Below are 21,595 nucleotides of genomic sequence, written 5' to 3' on the forward strand. Positions count from 1 at the left end.
AAATAATTAAGCAATCAATTTGCAAACATCTAGAAGATAATAAGGTGATAAGTAGTAGTCACCATAGATTTGTCAAGAACAAAGCATGTCAAACAAATCTGATAGCTTTCTTTGATAGGGTAACAAGCCTTGTGGATGGGGGCGGGGGGGGGGAAGTGGTAGACATGGTATAGCTTGACTTTAGTAAAGCTTTTGATACTGTCTTGAATGACCTTCTCATAAACAAACTAGGGAAATGCAAACCTAGATGGAGCTACTATAAGGTAGGTGCAAAACTGGTTGCAAAATCATTCCCAGAGAGTAGTTATCAGTGGTTCACAGTCATGCTGGAAGGACATAATGAGTGGGGTCCCACAGGGATCAGTTCTATTTAATATCTTCATCAATGATTTAGGTAATGGCATAGAGAGTACACTTATAAAGTTTGTGGACGATACCAAGCTGGGAGGGGCTGCAAGTGCTTTGGAGGATAGGATTAAAATTCAAAATGATCTGGACAAACTGGAGAAGTGGTCTGAAGTAAACAGGATGAAATTCAACAAGGACAAATGCAAAGTACTCCATTTAGGAAGGAGCAATCAGTTGCACACATACGAAATGGTAAATGACTGTCTAGGAAGGAGTGCTACAGAAAGGAATCTGGGAGTCATAGTGGACCACAAGCTAAATATGAGTCAGTGTAATGCTATTGCAAAAAAAGTGAAAATCATTCTGGGATGTGTTAGCAGCAGTGTTGTTAGCAAGATACGAGAAGTAATTCTTCTGTTCTACTCTGCACTAATTTGGCTCAATTGGAGTATCGTGTCCAGTTCTGGGAGCCACATTTCAGGAAGGATGTGGACAAATTGGAGAGTCCAGAGAAGAGGGACAAAAATGATTAAAGGTCTAGAAAACATGACCTATGTGGGAAGATTGAAAAAATTGGGTTTGTTTAGTCTGAAAAGAGGAGACTGAGAGGAGACATAACTGTTTTCAAGTACGTAAAAGGATGTTAAAAGAAGGAGGAACAAGAAAAATTTCTTAGCCTCTGAGGATAGGACAAGAAGCAATGAGCTTAAATTGCAGCAAGGGTGGTTTAGGTTGGACATTAGGAAAAGCTTCCTAACTGTCAGGATAGTTAAGCACTGGAATAAATTGCCTATGGAGATTGTGGAATCTCCATCATTGGAGATTTTTTAGAGCAGGTTTGACAAACACCTGGTCAGGAATGGTCTAGATAAAACTTAGTCCTGCCATGAGTGCAGGGGACTGGAGTAGATAACCTCTCAAGGTCCCTTTTAGTCTTTGATTTGGTCATATTTGGAGTTGATGATCTCTCAATAGTTTTATTTGAGACACTTCAGTCTTCTTCAGCACAACATGGTCCTGAGACCACAGACTTTTTTTTAAAAATGACTGAGCAGGCCAAACAAACCTAATATGTGAGTGCTGAAATAATAAAAATCCTACACCGTAGGTGAAAAATAAAAATGGTATAGTGGAAAGCCTTTAAATATATTAATAAACAATTTAAAAATCTCTTAAGTGACACATTAATTTAAATTAAATACCACCCATTAGACAGCAGTACTGACCTAGAGACTAAAAAAAGCTACTTCATACTCACGGGGTCAGTGGCAAGGAGTCTGAGTGAGAGACTGCTGAATGACACCATTAGGACTGATGGGATGTGCCATGGGCAGGCTTTATGATGAGATCTGTAGGGGTTCACACTTGGGTCAAGATTTCCAAAGCTGGGGACCTAAAGCTAAGCTTCTAAGTCCTTATTTAGGCACCTAAGTATGTGGTTTGATTTTCAAAAAGTCTGACCTGCATTCACTTTAGGGAGTACTCCTGGGTGCTTTTCAAAATCAGGTCACATCTTCAGGGACTTAAATAAGGATGTGGGAGCCTCTCTTTAGGCACCCACCTTTGTTAGCCTTGGCTTTGGTAAATAGCATCAGGTGCACATCGACCTGTACTAGCCAAAGATTACCACCATGTTCTGCACTGGCCAAATATTTCTGGTCCAAATCCTTCAGCATGTTGGCAGAAGCACAATCTCAGAGGACTTTGCTATAATGCAGCAGACTGAGAACAGATGATATGAAAGGATTTGGCAATTATGCATCTTCTAAATACACACACAAATAGAAAGAGCTGCCAAAACAGTAAGAGAGAAATCTAAGTTATGTTTACCAGTCGTATTAAAAATATATGTAGAAAATGTTCAGGATCAATTAAAATAAATCTCACAGCAAAAAATAAATAAAAAATGTGTTTTGATGCTACTGTCTAGTGTACCTTTTTTGTAAACAGGTTTCGTCACCAAACATATATTGAAAAACTTGGCTGCAATATCTCCTCGTGATGGGGCAGGACTCACCCCTGCGGCGCTTCCTGGTGGTCGTCCAGGGAATTAGTGTTTCCAGCCTCCAGAGCGCCCTCTGCAGGCCAGTGTCCCGCTTGCCACTGGGCCTGAATCCCTCCTGGACCCCAGTGCCCCTTTCAGGCCAGGATGCTTCCCCCTGGCAGTACCCCCACAAAACTGGGTCTCCCCTCCCCAGGGAACCCCCACCCTCTATCCCCACCTCACCTCAGTCTATGGCCACTGCCAGTCATCAACTAGCCCCCGATCCGTGGGGCAGACTGCAGTGTAAGTGCCACTCATCACCGGCAAGGGGGGTTTGTACCTGCTGCCTTTGCCTACCCCTGGGCCACCCTCTGCAACCCCACTACCCTTCTTGGCCTTTAACAAGGCCTGCAGCCGGGGTGGGGGGGTTTCCAGGCTGGAGCTCCCCAGCTCCTCTGGCCTTCCCCCAGCCCTTCTTCAGTCTAGGTACCCTGCTTAGCTTCTAGGCAGCCAGGCCCTTCTCCCTCAACAGCTATAGGAAGAGTCCTCTGGGGCTTCTGGCCCACTGCCCTTTTATAAGGGCCAGCTGGGCCCTAATTAAGCTGGCCACAGCTGTGGACAGCTACTCACTCAGCTTCCTCCAGCTGTTCTCACTCCTCTTCCTCCTGCAGCCCTCTCCAGGGCTGCTTAAACCCCTTCAAGGCCAGGGCGGGGTAACCACCCCGCTACACTCCTTTAGAAATAGCTTAAAGGCTTAAATACTTGACTCTGAAAAGTTAAAGTTACTTTTTGCCTGTCCAGTCACTGCCCTTGTATGGTCGTTGGTGGCACCTTAATATTACAGGTGCTGGGTATGTTAGTAACATACCGTTACATCTGCATTCCTTTAAAGTGCCTGCCAAGTATTTGTTTAATTTTGTCCATGCTGAAATGAAAATGAGAGCGCTGCTTAGAACAACTGTTTGAAAAACTACATGCAGTTCACACCATATGCTACTATACTGAATCCCTATTGGAAACACTTATAAAATGGACATGAAAGCCTATAATGCTGATGCCATATGGTAGGTGACTGGGGAAATATTCTGAAGGCAAGAAATATATTAGCTATTGCTCTGTCTTAAATGTGCATGGACATGAGGGGAGAGGTTTTATTTCCTCAAGAAATGTTATAATTAAATATATTCTTTAGAAAAGCATTTTTATAAGAAGAAAGTTTGATAAACTCTTTAAAAAAAAATCGAGAGTTTTTTCAATTAAAATAACAACAATTTGGTTTGGGCATTCAGGGTGAAATTCAATAGAGGGGGTCCAGAAAGCCCAATACAAGCCCTCAAAATAGAGCTTTCTAATATGAAGGATTAAGTGGTGCACTGGCCTGGAGCAAAAGGATGACTTTCCCCCACAGTTACCAGCTTTCCTGGGTACTCTTTTTACTTACCAAAAATGGTGGTTGGGGAGAACCAAAATACAGTAATGTGAACGTTAAATACTAATGAAGGCAGAACATAATGCAAAAATAATTACTCCATTGTATATGCTGCTACCATACAAATATAGACAGTCACTCTAATCTTTTAGGAATAGGTAGAAAAATACAGCATTTCATGTATTTGTACAGTTGCAGTTAAGGATAGATTCACAAAAGTGTTTTGTTTAGTTTTTTAGGACAGCAGTTACCAAAAATATATCAGAATAAACTACTTACATCATTATTTGTGAACTGGGATGTTATCTTGTTATCTACTTCTGCATCATTACAGAGTACATTTTTTCTGATATATGATGACATTCTGTGACACCACATACAAAGCCCAAAGGCCATAAAACACCAGGTTTTAAAAATTACTTGTTCTATGACTGGAAGTAGCATACCCTGTCAAAACTAAGGCCTTGATCCTGCAAGCTGTTCCACATAGTCGGGATAGGGATGGAGGACTTTCCTGAAGGAACTTGGTATCTTTTACATACTTCAACTAAAATGCTTGTTATTGATCTGGATTGCACAAAAAAGTGACCTTGTGCCTAATGGCACATAAACTGGTGGTCTGCAGTACACGTGCTAAGCATTAAGACCTTGACCCTGAAGGCCTTAGGTCTTCAGAACTCCATTGATGCCAGTGTGAAAAGACTGCAAGAACAGTCATAGTAATTTTTCAAAACCACACTGATTTAAGACATACTAACGCCCATTAATCAGAGCGAAGAACCTATAGTTGTTGAAAGGAAACACTTCCAGATAGTAAGTCTACAGGTCCCTAAAAACATTACTAACAATCCAAGCTATATATATTGTAACTATTATCCACTGGGGATAAATTCACCCCTTCACTGAGAGCCAGCAGAAGATCTACACACTACTTAAGTCCCACTTCAGCCCCTTAAAACAGGGTTTAAATGAGATGTAAGTGGTGCATAGGCATCATGTTGGTGCTGTGATGCGTGGGGTCGATTTCACCCTTTTGAGTAGGCATTTTGATTTTCTGACGAATGATATTTGGTTGCACATGCAATTCATATATAAATATTTCCCACCCTGACACCTAAACAATCATTTCTTTCTCTAGATAGAGCAGAGGAGGCTTGAGAGACTTAACACAGAGATCTGGTCTGAAGGAGTTACAGAATGGGCAAAGGAGGAAGAGGAGGAGAGAGGTGTGTTATTGTTCAGAATTTATTTGTTCAGTTCATTTGAATATGGCCCATACCGCCGAGTACAGGCTCTATCATGATCTTTTGCTCCTAATCAGAACCCACACCCAGGAACAAAATGATTCTTGGTTCTCTCACCATTAATTGAAACCAGTCACCAAGTGCCTAGTGTTCAAATCTTCAAAGGGGCTCTCTGTAGTGTTAACTAAGACTGTCACAGCAGGATAAATGATCTCTTCAACTGTCACATATGTCCCTGTTATAAAGCCAACGACTCCAATAACAGCTATAAAGATGTCTTTAAGTATCATCCACACACTTAAGTTTTCCTTGTAAAATGTGAGGATTTCAACCAAAGGTGGCAGGATCAATGCCAAAGTGCTGCTGCTTACGGCGCCAACAAAAGAAATCACCAGGTCTAGGTGAGGGATCGAGACTGCTACAGCACCTGAAAGAGATAACAAGCATTTTTTATCTTAAATTTAGCATCTTCATTAAAATAAAAGCTTGACAGCTACATAAGCCAGTGAATCACAATCGAGCAATTTACCACTCATTTTTAATTCTAATCAGTGTAGAGCCCCAGACTTTACTAACAAATAAGGATAGTCTTCAACACAAAAAGAAATGAATGCACTTATTTCTGGGTTAGATAAGTTTCAGTGATAATGTAAAGTACCTCACTTGATTTTCAGATCCCAAAGTGAGTTTGCAGGGCTGGCAGTTCAAAACATAATCTTTTTGTACATGTGGAATAAACAAAGTTTGCTTTGCAAATCATTGAGACACAAGAGATCTGAAATTGCACGGTGACACTTCTACACTCATTTTTTTCAAGAGAATGACAGGTCGAGGGGAGACAGGCTTTGCAGTGGAAGGGGAGGCTGTAAGTAGCACAGGCTATGCTGGGCAAACAAACACACACACACACACAGAATCACCCTACAAACTACATCAAATTTGAGGCCCTGGTAAATGATATCCATATTAAAAAGTAACTTAAAAATTAACCAAAATGGACATACAATTTCCTGACCATTTGGGATCCCATGGCCACCGCAATCCCGTCTTATTTGGACATCTGTCTCTTGAAAAATATCAATCACTAAGACTGTTCAGTTTGTAAAATACCTTTGACAGGTTACCAATTTACCAGACAAAGAGTTCAGTCCAGACAGACATATTTAGAAACAGGAAAGATTGAGCCTTCCAGCACCGGGTGGTTGGTCTTTGTCCCAATACTGTAAAATTCTACAAACTGAATTCATTGTTACAAAAGAATCAGGGCCTCTGATGTTTTTAATCCCTTTGTCTGGAAACTCTAACCAAGATGTCCTAGTCATGATTTAGAACCATACAAGTGTGGTAATGAATGCTTTCAGTTCTGTATTATAAAACAGTTGAGCAGAGGCTCCAATCTAATCTCCAGTGAATGGTAGGGAAAGCTGAGTTTTCCTTTCACAAATGCATCTCCTTTTGGCTGGCAGAGATTAGCACAGACAGTCATGTCAGCTGCCTCCTTGGAATAGCTAAATGGAAGGAAGGGAAAGGGGAAAACCGGTATGAAAACCTCCAGCATGACAGGAATCATCCACAAAACATTTTTTGCTCTTCATTTTTATATTGCGCCACATATTTCCCAACCGCCACCTCCCTCAACTCACGCACCTACACTCAGCTTCAGTACAGTGCCTTTGCCTTCAAGAAAAATGGTAGTGGAGTAATGTTTATCGTATATGGCAATAAATAATGCAATGATTGGAATGAAGATACCTTTAGGTAGCAAGTGAGGGCAAAACTTAACTAAGTGCATACCAATGTGATCTTTTCTCAGCCTGACAAGCAGCACTTTGATTTCAAACGGAACCTTACAAGTTTTGCAGACTAATATCCCAGATGTAGGCCGGTTTGGGCATATGTCTTGAATTCTGAGGACAGCTGAAATTAGAAAGGCAACTTTCTAAAATAAATGTCGTTCATGTATCACAATAAACTTGTGGCACTTACCACTGCATGATATTTGCATCACAGCAAAGACTTCAAGAAGTTTCAGAAAAGGATTAGGCTCTTTTATGATTAAGAACAGCATCTCTAGATACACTATATAACAAAGACTGGATTTATGACCCTTCAGAATATTACAGGGCTCTCCTATTAACCCACCCTATTAACGGAAGATAGCTGCAAAGTAAATGATACAGACGTCTTGTGGCAGCTGTGGTTTGTGAATTCCACAAGGTTATAAAAGAGAATGCACTGACACTCTGTCCAGAGGGAAGTAGGGGGAAAGACAGCGGTCCTTGAGAAAACCTTAGGTTCACCCAGATACGTGGAGAAAGCTTAGACTCTGTTTTATGTTGTGATGTTATTCAGTTCACAATAAAGTCCAACACCTGAAAGTGGGTATTTGCCCTTCTATAGTGTGGAGCAGATTTGGGGTGCCACCTTCTTACACACTCCATAGATTAAAGTTTAAAAGGCTACCAATTCTCAGGCTTCTTGGCATGAAGTCATTTCTCCTATTTAGGACTGGATGGCTTTAGTAATATGGGGTTAGGGGATCCAGTAACCCTCGATTCTGTAAGCTGTAAGAGCTATAAGCTATAAGCTGTAAGCTGTAAGCTATAGCTGTAAGAGCCAAAAGTTTTGTGTGGAGGATAAATATAATATCTACTTTAAGTGATGAGTCCAAGAGAACAGTAGAGCATGTAAGTGCAGGTGGCTTGCATACTGAAAACCACCCTGAAGTGAGTAGCTGTACAGCATATCCCATTATTCACAATGGCTGAGAACACTTAAGTTTAGTTCAGTCCCTAATTTAACTCTCTATTCCTTGTGTAGCCAAAAGTCCTACTGAAAACAATAAAGTAGGCACCTTGGGTGCACAAACAATGCAGAATTGGACGCTCAGGTCTGGACATAAGAACATAAGAATGGCCATACTGGGTCAGACCAAAGGTCCATCCAGCCCAGTATCCTGTCTGCCAACAATGACCAATGCCAGGTGCCCCAGAGGGAGTGAACCTAACAGGTAATGATCAAGTGATCTCTCTCTCTATATTGGACAATTGGCAAGCATACTTAATAACTTAATACTTGTACTGTATTACATAACATTAAAGTTTTCGAAAACTGAAGTTGAAATGTTTGTGCTGTGTGGTAAAACTCACAGTTAATACATTTGTTGAAGACTGATGGAGAGAGCTGCACATTTTATTGTCTTGCTAGTGAAATGGATGCAGTGGGAGTGCTCATTCAATATAGCTGCTTTTAACTTCTGTAACAGACCCCTTTCAGTGCAACAGAAGTGCTGACAATTGAAAGGGTTATTCATTACTTATATTTAATTGGAATGTTTGAAAATGTTCTTGATTAAAAAAATAGTGAAAGATTTTTTAAAGATAGAGTTTTTTAAAGATAGAAATACATGAAATTAAAATATATACATTGTAATGGTTCCTTTAGACTGGAGAAAGGCAGAAAAGGGGGTACTTTGGATTAGATTACGCTAAATCAAAACTCAATCCGGATTGTTTGGATCCTGGTCCTAGTTTATATCAATCTCTCCTTTCCTCCAGGACAGGCAGACCTATCTGGCTGATAAAATACAAGGCTGTAAATAGACTCATCAAATATGTGTAGTATAAAAACCTCTTCCTAATACACTGTGATAATCATCAGAGGGGGAAATTTACCTGCCCCTGGAAGGCCCTGATGTACAGGGGTACAGATTGAGTGGCTCCATATCCTCCATGAAGCAGGGAGATAGTTTCCTTGGTGATCTCTAGGAGGAAGAGGCATGACTGCTGAAGGGGACTATCCATAGGGTCCTAAGGGTTAAGAAAGAATCCAGTTGTACACCCCAGAGCAGATAAGAAGAAAGTATAGGGACTGAGTTGTAGGGGTAATAAGCAAACATCACATAACGGTGGCACACAGCATACTCAAGGCCTATATTGGAAGCGTCTGTCACCACTGTTATTACAGACATGTACCTGAAACCATATATTCTGCTGAAGATTTCAAATGAGAGGAAATGTAAACAGGGTGGTAAACAAATAGCATATAATTATGTTAATGAGATCAGTTAATAAGTGTATAGCACCTCAGCAATGTAATGCACCTAGAAAAACAACGATGCATGTATTTTTAAAAAACTGAGAGGAAAGAGAGTTCTTTGGTTAAGGCCCTAGACTGGGACTTGGGAGATGTGGGTTCAATCCCTCCCTCTACCACAGACCTTAGATAAGTCACTTAGTCTCTCTAAACTTCAGTTCCCCATCTGAAATGTGAATAGTACTTGCTTTCTCCTGCTCTTTGTTTGTCTTGTCTAGTTACAGCATAAGCTCTTTGGATAAGAGACTGTTCCTTACTCCATGCTAGGCACTTACAAACCCAATGAGCCCTGACCTTAGTTTGGGCTTCCAAGTGGTACTGTAATACAAATAATTTAAAAAAAAAAACCAATAAGAATCATTTGATTTCTACCTCTTCATAATGATTTGACATTTAATATCTTAGCATGAGATAACAGAGCAGAAACCATAAGGACTGTTTCATGCATATAGATTTGTAGATCCCCAGGTCAGAAGGGAACCATTGTGATCATCTAGTCTGGCCTCCTGCAAGTCTAATGCCGGTCCTGCTTGGTGGACCCCCGGAAGCACAAGCCCCCTGCAGGGGGCCCCAGGCCCCTGGTTGAGAACCACTGGTCTAGCAGAAACGTTTCAGAAGTGAAACACTTCATATTTAACTCTAAGCCAAATTAGAAAAGAACAGTTTAGCCAAATAGATCTGTGGAAACAGTCACATTTAACAAGTTACAGTTAACTAACTGGACATTCATCCAATAGTTCAAATTCCCACTTAGCCACTCTGAACTGGAATAGGACATAATTTTTCATTTACACTGCTATACATTCTGTTTTCTGTGTACTGCGGCTTTAAATGTTGGCAGTCTCCATACATTTTGCAAGGACAAATATATGGCGGCTGACATTTTGTTTCAGTTCAGGTGCAGGATGTTACACAATAAGCACATACATTCTCTCCCTTAGAGACACTACATTAGTCCTTTCTTTGTTGTTTGCCTTAATCTGAAATAAAAGCCACCTAGGCTGAAAATTACATATTTTAACCTTTTTGTATGAGAACACTGTATTTTGGGACTATAAAGCTAGCCATATTTCCAGTGTGGGTGTTTTAAATAGATCCAGTATCACATTTTTATATAGTTTAAACTGTTCTTTTGCTAGCTTGGCTTTTTTAAATGAGAAATGTTTTGACTCCGTCTTTTTTCATTTCTGCTTTGGAAAAGTGGTAAGAATGAAATCTGTAATCATACTGATGGGAAAAGCAGTTAATACAAAATTATTTAAATGAAAACACAGTCTCAACAGGATTTTAACTCAATACCTTTAAAATAAAAAGCAAGAAGTTTTGTCTTTATAGCATCTATGGTGAAGATTTTCAAAAGCCCCACTAATTTTCAGTGGGATTTGTGGTCCTAAATCCATTAGGCACTTTAAAAAAAATCTCTTCCTATAGGACTTCCAAAATAGCATTTCAGAGATGGGAGTAATCCCATAATAATGCACAACAGACATATAATGAGGATGACTAAGTATAAAAATGAATATAGGAGCAAGCATATTTCTTAGGCTCTGTCTACATAGGGATTTTAGCAACTCTTGTAGCTGCACCATCCAAATTGCCACAAAGACAGTTTAAACTCGTGCAGCATGATATGCACCAGTACAATTTACCCTTCTTTCTAGCTACAGCAAATCATTTTGTACTAGTGTAAACTGTCTCTTCAGTAAGGATGTTCATTATGCAGTTACCCTTGTGGCTAAAATGCCAATGCAGACAAGGGCTTGGTTCACACCAAGATTCCCACATATGCAACATTTAATGATCAAACATAATTTACTGAAGTTTGGTTCAGCAAAAACACGTTAAACCCATGACAATGAAAGATTATTTTACCATGAATATTGCAAGGGCACCAGTTTAAATTATTTAACTATGCACTGTCGTAGTGATTAGGTCTATGGAGAAAACACAAGAAAATAAGTTCTACGAGTTGGATGGTCATGGCTATACCCAAAATTCCCCAAGTAGATTCCTTGAATGATGGTAATGCCCTTTTTTCTAACCTGGCTTAAGTCACTTTTGTGACTTTCAGCATAGGAATGTACTAGGAATAGAAGGGACTTATATAACGAGCTACGTTTACAAACATTTAAAGGGACACTCTCAAATCAGATAAAGAATTTATTCTAAAGCTAGAAAAAATCAGGAAGATCACAACCGACATGTGGAGAACTTTGTGGGATGCCCAGGGGTACTAAGATATTCACTAGCCTAAGTACAGGAGACAGCCTCACAAAGATGCCTGACATAGGCTTGAGTATTCAAAGTACAGCTAGCTGGGATCATGGTTCTGTGACTGATGTGCTTGACAGAAGAGCAGATTCAGGAAGTTTACAAATTAGGCTTTTTTTCTTACTCTACAAAAAGGAAAGTAACCAGTAGAAACATTCCTTTAGGTTGTCTGCAGAGACACGCTTCAAAAGTTTGCATCCATGGTTCTTCCTGCCAACATCATTTCACAAATGTTAAAATTTTATATTGCTATACTGCCTTCCAGATACCAAGAAAGACCCCAATCCTGCAAATGCATCCATGCAAGTGGACCACCCATGCCCAGGGAGAGTCTCACTGAAGTCAAGGGGATTCCATTCAGGCACAGGGGTATGGCTGTGTGAATGCAGTTGCAAGGTTAGGGCCAAAGATCACAAATAAAGGAAAATCACTATTTTATAAAAATGATAATATATTTAGAAAGTCACTGCAGTCACACATCTATTATATTTCTCTTAAAATATAAAACCAAACACACAATAAATATATCTAACCGGTCACCAAGAAGACAATTTAGGTTTCATTTTGACCAAACCTAACTATCAGAATTTAGGATTTCAATAAAAGCTCTTCATTTTTAAAGGAATAATACTCCCTTACAGTCTTTACAACTCAAAATGTTGCCACATTATAGGTTCACCTGGGTACATCTCACCAAATCAATCCCCTGTCATTGAAGGGGCCTTGGACATTGGCACACCTTGATCTCTTCTATTCTCTGTCTGCGGCACACAATAATTTGGTCTCCAGAGGGCTGTGATACTTTAATCTAATCCAGATTACTGGGCTCAGTGCAGTGATAACTAGGTAGTGGTTTATGACGTGCAGGAGGTCAGACTGGATGATCTGGGTGATGGCTTCTGGCCTTAAACTCTGTGATGCTCTAATATGTAAACTAGAATGTGAAACTGAGCAGAAACCAATTATTAACCTGAAGTGAAACTGACTAATCTATTTGTATTGTCCAAGCTGAGTGTGCAAATAGTAAATAAAATCATTACTGGACAAGACTAAAATATTTTTAACTTTTAATAATTTATGGAGTTATTCACACAGGTAAGAAATCTTTAAGCAGGGGTTTAACATGTGAATTTTAAATAGAACACATGCCAATAAGCAACAGTGATTAAGAAAATCGTTGCTTCTGAATACAGGCACTAATTATCATAGGGCTTGGGGTTTTATTCTGTTTATTTGTTTTAACTCATCTTAGGTACATTCATTAGATGATTTCTTTAAGTCCTATTCTGATTTAAATCTTGGGCAAATAACAATTGATTAAATCCAAATTTCTTAAATTATATTTTTACAAGTATCAATGCAGTCTCAAAAGCAAACCTGATAAAGAATAAAGCAGGAAATCTATTGGAAGCACACTACACAAGGTAACAAACTCTACTTACATACTTGCGAGAAAAAGAGATAAGACTAGCAACTAGGACAACCACACACATCATATAGTTCTGTTTTATTCCCAGTGGAGTAAAGAACGCTTTCATCATTATCTTTCAGCAACATACTGTAGGCTGAGAGAGACTGAAATTGCTCTGACTCTACCCTTCACTTGCCTTCACACTGCTACCCACTGTTTTTGATTGATTTATCCTACGTTAACAGGATTCATTCAGGTCAAGCAAGAGCAGATAGAGTAAATGTCACTGTTAATCTTTCATAGTGAGAAGTAATCAAGGACACCCTACACCCAAGCAACAAAAACTTTGTAACCCTCATAATAGTCTGTTCCCTGAACCAGTGCACTAGTCCCTTTCTCTGTACTCTGTGCACACTATTATATGTAAAAAGGTGGGGATGAGTGTATTTTAATAAACAAAGAGTATATAAAGTTTTGCACCAAGGACCTTTCAGAAGGTGGATAAATATCACTGCTCCGTATTCCAGATGAGACAATTAGGTGGTAAATGATTTGTCCACTTTGACAGCAACTAGATGGAGGAGTCAAGGCCAGAATTTTCAAATCCAGGTGCCAAAAGTTAGGCATGCCAAGATCCTGCACCCACGAGTTCTATGAAACCCCCATTGGATGAGTTTCCTACTACTTGCACTAGAAGTCATCATCTCTCTAGCTGCCCGTGCTGTGTTTGAGTATTTAAGAAGGCAGAAGTAGTAAAACCTTGGATTTCTGGGATTTACACAGACCTTATGCAGATATCCCTGGCTTGGAAGCCAGAGGGAGTTTTTACGACTGGCTCAGGGAAGTAGTTAAGTTGGGTGCACAGGGCTCTAGACTGGGAGTCGGATACAAGGAGCCCAATTTCCAGAGATGCTGTGTGTGGGCACTTGCCACTGACGTCAAGGGAGCAACAAGTGCTCAGCTTCCTACAGTGGGGCTGCTTATGCAACATGAAATAACTGGATTCAGGAAGGTAGGGAAGACCCCCTCACGTTTGGCCATCCTCCCCATCTGAGAAGAGGGAGGATTCAGCTTCTATCTACTAGAATAGAAGCCTTCATGTGTGTTCTGGGGTGTGTGCATGTGTGTTCGTGGATGTTCCTGCTGACATCACCATAACAGAGCCATGATAAGGGCTGTGGCTGTCCGCCCCCCCATGCATAGACCTCTGAAGGGTGGTGCTGACTGTGGCCCCATAAGGCAGCACGTTTCAGAGATAACAACCATTCAGAAGAGTGTGCCAGCTCACACCTCTTAAAGCTACCATGTCATGCTGTCTGCAGACTCAGGAAATAAAGACTGCACCAGTTACACTCAGGGCATATCTTCAAGTTTTTCTTTGCAACATTGAGAACTAGAAACTCTTTTTAAAATGAAAGTTGAGATTCGGATGTGACTGTTTGACTCCAGGAATTGGGGCCCTAGCCATGTGCCTATGCCCTATGTACTTGACCTAACTGCTTCCCTGAGCCAACCTCAATAAAAAAAACCCTAACTGGCTTCCACACCAGGGAAGTCTGTAAAAGGTCTGTGCAAAGCCTGGAACCTCAAGTTTTTATTAATTCTGCCTCTTAGATACTAAGCTCAAGCACAGCCTGGGTAGCTAGAGAAAGATGGTTCTTAACAGTGCAGGCTGCAAGAAAAACTCTTATCCTGATTGTTTCATGCAACTAGTGTGTGTAGATGCTTAACATGGCCCACTGTGAAATACGAGCAAATGTTTCACACTTCACTTGACTGCATTCTGTGTGTTCTCATCTCACATATGGTTGGACTGTCTTCTGTGAACTTCAGTACTGTAGATTAATTTGGCTCTGTAGCAAAATTCTTTCAGTGTTGCTACTGAGACTTTAAATTAAGAATCCATCTAGGCATACTTAAGTGAGATAATTTTAAATGACGGCTATATGCAACTAGAATCAATATCACAAAGCAAGCTATAAAAGGCATTATTAATTGAGTCTAAATAGATAATGTTACAGCTATTACAGAGTATGGACACTGCTCCATAAACCAGTAACTCACCTCTTAGAAACCCAATTCTATGAGACCCATAAAAAGTTTGAATTAACACACACACAAAATATGCCATCCTACGCTCTGGATTTCCCACTGCATCTGATAGAAGAATTGGGGCCTAATCCTAAAAGCACCTACCAATAGGACCACTCATGAGTAAAATTACTCATGTGTAAGTGTCTGCAGGATGAAGCTCTGAGATCGTAAACTTTTCAGGACAGTGCAAAGCTCAGTTAGGAAGCCATTTGCAATGTAACAACAACTTTACTCAAATCACAAACTCATGAACCATATATATCCTATTCTTAATTACCAGTTAATGGTGCTCTTCAGATTTACTACCTATATACATATAGACGTATACATAGACACTATTTTTCTATGAAACGCTGGTAACAATTTTTATCTGGGCCACTCAAAGACTTTTTATAAAGTGTTACCAAAGTGTTTTAAAAAGTTGCAACGTGCCATTCACGCTTGTTGCTACGAAAGCCCCACAGCACGTTGTAAATTCATTGATTACAGTACACTCCTGTTTATCTGAAACCCCATTATCCAAACCTCCGCATTCTCCAAATCCCTTTCTTGTCCCCAGCATGAGGTACATACTACCGAGGGCATGTATCTCATGCTGTGGGACAAGAAAGGGATTTGGAGAATCTGGAGGTTCAGATAATAGAGCAGAGACCCCTAGCCAGGACTGCGAGGAGGAGAATAAGCCCCCTGCTACAGAGGAAGCCACCCACTGCTGAATGGCTCCTGCCCTCTCTCTTATCCAAACTCCCAATTATCTGAATAAAATCCACGTCCTCCGGGCCATTCGGATAATGGGGAGTATATTGTGATTGATATTTCTGAACCGTGGACCCTCATGTCTACTCAGTGTTTTATTAACACGCAATATAGAGATGGAAGATATAGATGAGAAAGTTTAACTGAATAAATACACACATAAAACGACACCTACATTTTGCTTTAAGATTTGATCATATTCTGCTTGTTAGTCACTCTTCAGAGTGAGCAAAAAATATAACCGTAAATGTAAAATTCAAATTTAAGTTACTACTCAACTTTAATATTAACTACTAAACTTTAGTCCATAAATACTGTATGTGTGTGGGAGAACCAGTGCCAAAGACATGTCCAGTAGAAGTTATAATTATGATTCTTTATCCCTCAAGCTTCTTGCATTATCATTTCATAACCAAATTCTACATTCCTCTAAAGATAATTAAAAGGAGCAAATCATGAACATAAAAATCAAAAATATTTTTCTATGCAGGCCTTTCACCAGCAGTAGAGCCCATCAGGTTGCCAAAAATTACGTTAATTGCTCTAGATAATTTGTTTTCTTTAATTACCTCTTTAGTTCTATAACTTATTTAATAAGAGATTAAGGAGAATAATAAACAAGGATATTAAATTATAGAGCAAGGAGGTTCTCTTGAGTAACTAAGCTTTCTGCTCTCTCATTAAAAGTCTTTAACCTGTGTTTGTCTTTTTTATGTGCTGCTGTTCCCGATAGAATGGACACATTAATCTGGTAGAACATAGCCTATCAAACAGTAAGTGTGTTCAAAACTGACACAGAATAGTGCAATGACAGGAAGAATGATACAGGGCTCTACCTAATGCATTTTTCAACTGCATTTTGCGGTAAAGCCTCCTTTGGGTTTATATCCTATTCCTGAAGAGCAGGAAGGCTTCAACCAGCATCTGCAGGAGACCGGCACTGCAGGGGCATTAGCCTGGGTCCAGTGGTCTATACCAGATCAAGGAAGGATGCAGTGAATTCAGCCCAGCAGGGCTGACAATAGTACTCCAGGGGAACCAGTCTGAGGGCTAAGTGCTGTATCTCAGAGCCATGAAGACTCTCAAAGGTAGCTAGGGTGAACAGACAGCAAGTGTGAAAAATCAGGACGGGGGTGGGGGTAATAGGAGCCTATATAAGAAAAAGACCCCAAAATCAGGACCGTTCCTATAAAATCGAAACATCTGGTCACCCTAAAGGTAGCCCAGAAAGAGGGTGGAAACAGGGGAGCAGGCTGAAGAGAAGCCCTTAAGGAAAGAAGAACTTTTTTGTTTGTTGGGACTTTTAGCTGGGCTTTTGCCTCACTAGAAGGGGTTAAGTTTTGATTGATTTGGCTAGAGGGTTAAACCACTCCTGCACAAGCTGGTGTCTGGGAAGACGAGGAGACCAACCACAGAGGAGGGAAACTAAAGCAGGGCATGCTTGCTGTGCCATGCTCAGCCAACAGGAAGCACTACAGAGCAGCCACACCTCAAGACAAGTTAGTAGCAGAAGTGGGGTCACAAGACCACGCTTCCATCAAGGAGGGATTATGGGGCAGAGAGATAGAGATGCTTTCTTTGCCTGGGGAACATTCATCTTCCCAGGCTGGTGTACCAGGAGGTGAGGGGGAGGCAGGATGGGTCTGGTGAAGCCTTTAACAAAAGTGTGGAAGACATTCTGCATCTGCTCATGGTGCAACAATAAGAGAGAGGCAGGCAATCTTCCTGCAATTTCTGGAGGAATAACAAAAGCAGCAGTGGCAGGATGTACCTCAGCACTGGCCAGTGAGAAAAATCCTGGTGTGCTTTAGGGACAGGAAGGTGAGGCACATAAAGATGGTTTGCCCCTTGTAGAGGAGAGAGAGCAGCTCCTCAGGGCTCATATCCTTTCCCTATGGGAAGATTAAACATATTAAGAGACTGTCCCACTAAGAGCTTGAACTTTGGGGAAAAGGACTGTAGCAATGAAGGGATTAGGGACCCCAGAAATAAGGAGCAGAAATTGAGCTTCAAGACACACCTGAGACAGATGGAGGCAGAAAGGAACTGATTTAAAGAACAACTGATCCACAGGCAGGAAGCAAAAAGGGGTCTGGAGTATGAGATTTCTGCCCTCTACCAGCAGGTAGCAGCTCTGTAGAAAGACTTAGGGCCATGAACACAGAGAAAAACTGTGCTGATAAAGGGGTGAACACAGAAGGGGTGGAAAGGACAGTCTCTGTAATCTTGGAAGCCCTGGGTGTGGTAGACAAAAAAAGGCCTATACAATATTGGAGTGCACAACTGTGAAGATCCTAGTTTTGGTGCAAGAAAAGCACCAGAAGGAGGTGCTCCCGCAGAGGGACCGGCTAAAAAGAAATCTGGAAGAGATGCACGCAGGCCATAAAGCAGGAGCTGACCAGCTTCAGAATGGGCAAGGAGAATCAGTGTGTGGAACTAGCTGTCTTGGAGGAAGCCAAACAACAAACCCTTAAAGAAAAAAGGAGCTGGCGGCTGGGAAACAAACAAAAGAAAGAAAGAAAGAAAGTCCAAGTAATGCTGCTGGAAGATAATGTGGAGGGACTGTAACTCAAGCTTTCACTATGGAGAAAGTGTGCTGGGGGAGAGAGAGGTTAATCTCAGAAGTTGTCCACCACCCCTGTAGCTGGGTAAGAAAGCAGACTGTCCTAGCTCAGCAGATGAAATAGTAGATATTGTAGAACCTACCTTAGGGGTAGGAAGGCTCTAGGGAGCGAGGACTTGTCAGAGTGACTGGCCCGTTTATGGGGAAATGGGCCAACCACACCTGTGTCAGAATTAATTAGCTGCTTCCTAGCCTGAGGGAGTGGGACTAAGGAGGACCAAGTGATAGATTAATGGACACCTAGGTCTAATAACAGGACTGAGAGTGAGATCAGTCTGGAGTTGGAATCATAAAGATTCTCATAGGTAGTCCAGAAAGGAGCTGGGACGAGAGCCCAGAGGGCATGCTGAAGAGAAGCCCTGAAGCACCTTTTTGTTTGTGGGCACTTTTTAGTTGGACTTCTGCTATATGGGAAGGGGTTAAGTTTTGCTTGCAACTTGGCCAGAAGGCTAAGCCACATCTCCAGCACAGACTAGTGTCTGGGAAGGCAAGATCATCAACATCAGGGAGGGAAACTGAGGCAGGAAGTGCCAGCCATGCCTCGCTCTGCCCTATAGTACCCCAACAGAACAAGTGCTGCTGGGCAACACTTCTGCCACTGACCACATTTCTCTCTGCTACCAATCATTTACTCTCTCAGAATTGTCCCAAAACTTTGTGTTCCCTTCATTCTGACCAGCAGTTGAGGGAACAAGTTAGACTCTTTCTTCTTTATGCCCATGCCTCTTTTCCTAAGCTTTCTACAAGCAAAGAGATGTGTATATGAAAAAAATTACATGAATGGTGCCGTAAAATAGCAGAATGCATATATACCTTGAAGACCACCTCTTGAGTGAGGGGAAATGAGGGTGAGAGCTAGGAAGGGAAAAGTAAAAGGGTAGCAGAAAGGCAGCGAGGAGAGATTAGAAAGCAAGGAAAATATAAAAGAAGAGACTATGGAAGGAGGAGTACAGACAAAGGGGAAGAGTCCTAAATTGAACTCCCATAATAACAGAAGGGGTGGGTGTGGAAGGGAAAAATAATCACGCTAATAGCCATAGTTTTATTACTCCTTTTCTGTGCTGGACGATAAAGTTTAAACCCCTCAGTGCCAACTGTCAATAAGTTCACAGTCATGTAACAGCACCTCCTGACAAACTCACTACACCTGACACATTGCTGACATAGTATTTATCGATAAAGAATGTTGTGTAAGGTGTTGAATGAAAGCTTATATCATCCTGGTCATCACAAGCATTGTGAGAGATATGTGTGAATGTTACTCAAGAGTTGTATGTATGTACTAAAACAATGTTTAAACAACGTAAGCAGGACAGATAAACAGTTTTTCTCACACAAAGGACTGTTGATTTACCTGTCTGCCTAGGTCTCTGAGGTAAATCTAGCAGTGTATAAGTCAACACAAAAAAGCTTTATTTGCATATCAAGTCAACAGCAAAAGCACGTTAACAGGAGAATGAGAGACAAAATGGCGTCGGCACACCAAAGAAGAAACAGCAAGGGAGAACTGTGTCTGGCGGTACACTTCACAGAGATACATTTCAACTGTTTTCTGGACTACAGTAGATCCTCAAAGCTATGAGCGGCAGAGTTACGGACTGACCAGTCAACTGGACACTTTGTGAAACCGGAAGTAACCAATCGGGCAGCAGCAGAGACCAAATAAAACCAAGCAAATACTGTATTGAGCCTGAATTGCATCTTAAAGGTAGGTACATCGGGGCTGCCTGAACCCCACCCCACCCCCATGCATAGGGCAGCCACTTACAGCTACAGTAAGAGATGAAGGCGCTGGGGCTACCAGCCCAAGGTAGCCGGAGCCAGCAGAGCAGGAGCAGCACTGGGGTCTGTGCTGTTTTCAAACCCCTGCCCCCCTCGGCCGGGAGGGAGATGGCTGTTCTCTCTCTTTCTCACACACACACAACCAGAGGTGAAAGTAAGCCGGTCTGGTCCGGTCCGGCGTACCGGCAAGAGCCAGTACGCCGTGCCGCATCAGACCGGCTTCCACGGCGGTGATTTAACGGGCCAGGGCTTCAGCCGCTGCGGGGAGCCCTGGGCCCTTTAAACCACCGCCGGAGCCTGCTGGTGCTACCCCATGCAGCGGCAGGGCTCTGGTGGTGATTTAACGGGCCAGGGGCTCCGGCTGCTCTGGGGAGCCCCGGGACCTTTAAAGTGCCGCCCGAGCCCCACTGCTGGAGCCCCGGGGTAGCGGCGGCAGGGCTCCCGCGGTGATTTAAAGGGCCCTGAGCTCCCAGCCGCCTCTGCAGCTGGTAGCTCCAGGGTGATTTAAAGGCCCTGGGGCTCCCAGCCACAGCCAGAGTCGGGGGGTCTTTAAATCTTGATTTAAAGGCCCCAGCTCTTCCGGATGAGGCCACGCGTCTTCCAGTTGAGGCCATTCCCCAGCTCAGGACTCTGGCATACCAGTAAGTCCTTTAAGTTACTTTCACCCCTGCACACAACCTTCACCCTGCCCCCCGGGAGGGGAATACGCTGGAAAGAAGCTGCCTGCCAGAGCTGAGGAAGGAGCTCAGCTGCTCCTGAAACCTGGCCTGGAGTATCAGCTGCTGGTTCTGGAGCCTGAACTGCACTTTGTTCAGAGTTCTGAATATTTCAGAGTTACAGAGACCCTCCATTCCCCAGGGGTCCATAACTCTGAGGTTCTACTGTATAAGAAAAGGGAAAGGGAATCTCATGGGGGGTCTTTCAATGGGGGAGCAAATAGGACAGAACTTTTTGTATCCATGAAAGCTGGATCCTGGCCCAGTTGCTGGAGATGCTGGGTAGTTGCTTTAGGTGAGAAACTGAACTTGGGGAAAGATTTTAGCTTGCTAAAATTATGTTTAGTCTCCTAGAAGCATGTTATACTTTCTAATCATATCTGTTTCTAGTACCCTTACTTAGTATCACTTGAATCTTTGTTAATAAACTTCTCTTTGTTTTATCGTAAGTATGATTTCTTAGTTGAATCAAGAAAGCTGGTGTGTACACTGTCTCTTTGGAGACAGCAGACTTGGTAATTACTGAGAGTGTCCAGTGACAGGGGCTGGATATCACAGGGGAATGCTCTTTAAGGTGGCTGAGGGAGTGGGGTGCACCAAGTGTTCCCTGCAAGGTAAAGTAAAGGCTGGCAGAGTTCTGAGAAATTTGTCTGGGGTGGCTAACAGACTGGGCTAACAGCTCCCTGTCACCCAGTCTAGCACCAGAAAAATCTCTCTCAGGGAGGCAGGGGGGTAATAAGGTAACCTGCAGCCGTGGGCAGCCCAAGAAAGTGTCACAAGAGCATGTTCCTATTTCATGACAAAACATTTTGCTTCCTGGACTCTTAACAGAGAGCCAAAAG

The 21,595-nt window shown here is 41.9% G+C and overlaps 1 protein-coding gene across 1 annotated transcript in view; it reads right to left on the reverse strand.

Moving 5' to 3' along the window:
• Nucleotides 1–4,336: 4,336 nt before the first annotated feature.
• Nucleotides 4,337–21,595, reverse strand: part of SLC36A4 (solute carrier family 36 member 4) — a 224,511-nt gene continuing 207,252 nt past the window's right edge. Inside the window, exon 11 of the mRNA XM_074956598.1 lies at nucleotides 4,337–5,432. Within this exon, the coding sequence (XP_074812699.1) occupies nucleotides 5,125–5,432 (308 nt within the window). The 3' untranslated portion in view covers nucleotides 4,337–5,124. The remainder of the gene's footprint in view (nucleotides 5,433–21,595) is intronic.

Source organism: Natator depressus, chromosome 1 (assembly GCF_965152275.1).
Source record: "Natator depressus isolate rNatDep1 chromosome 1, rNatDep2.hap1, whole genome shotgun sequence".
Taxonomy (NCBI): Eukaryota; Metazoa; Chordata; order Testudines; family Cheloniidae; genus Natator; species Natator depressus.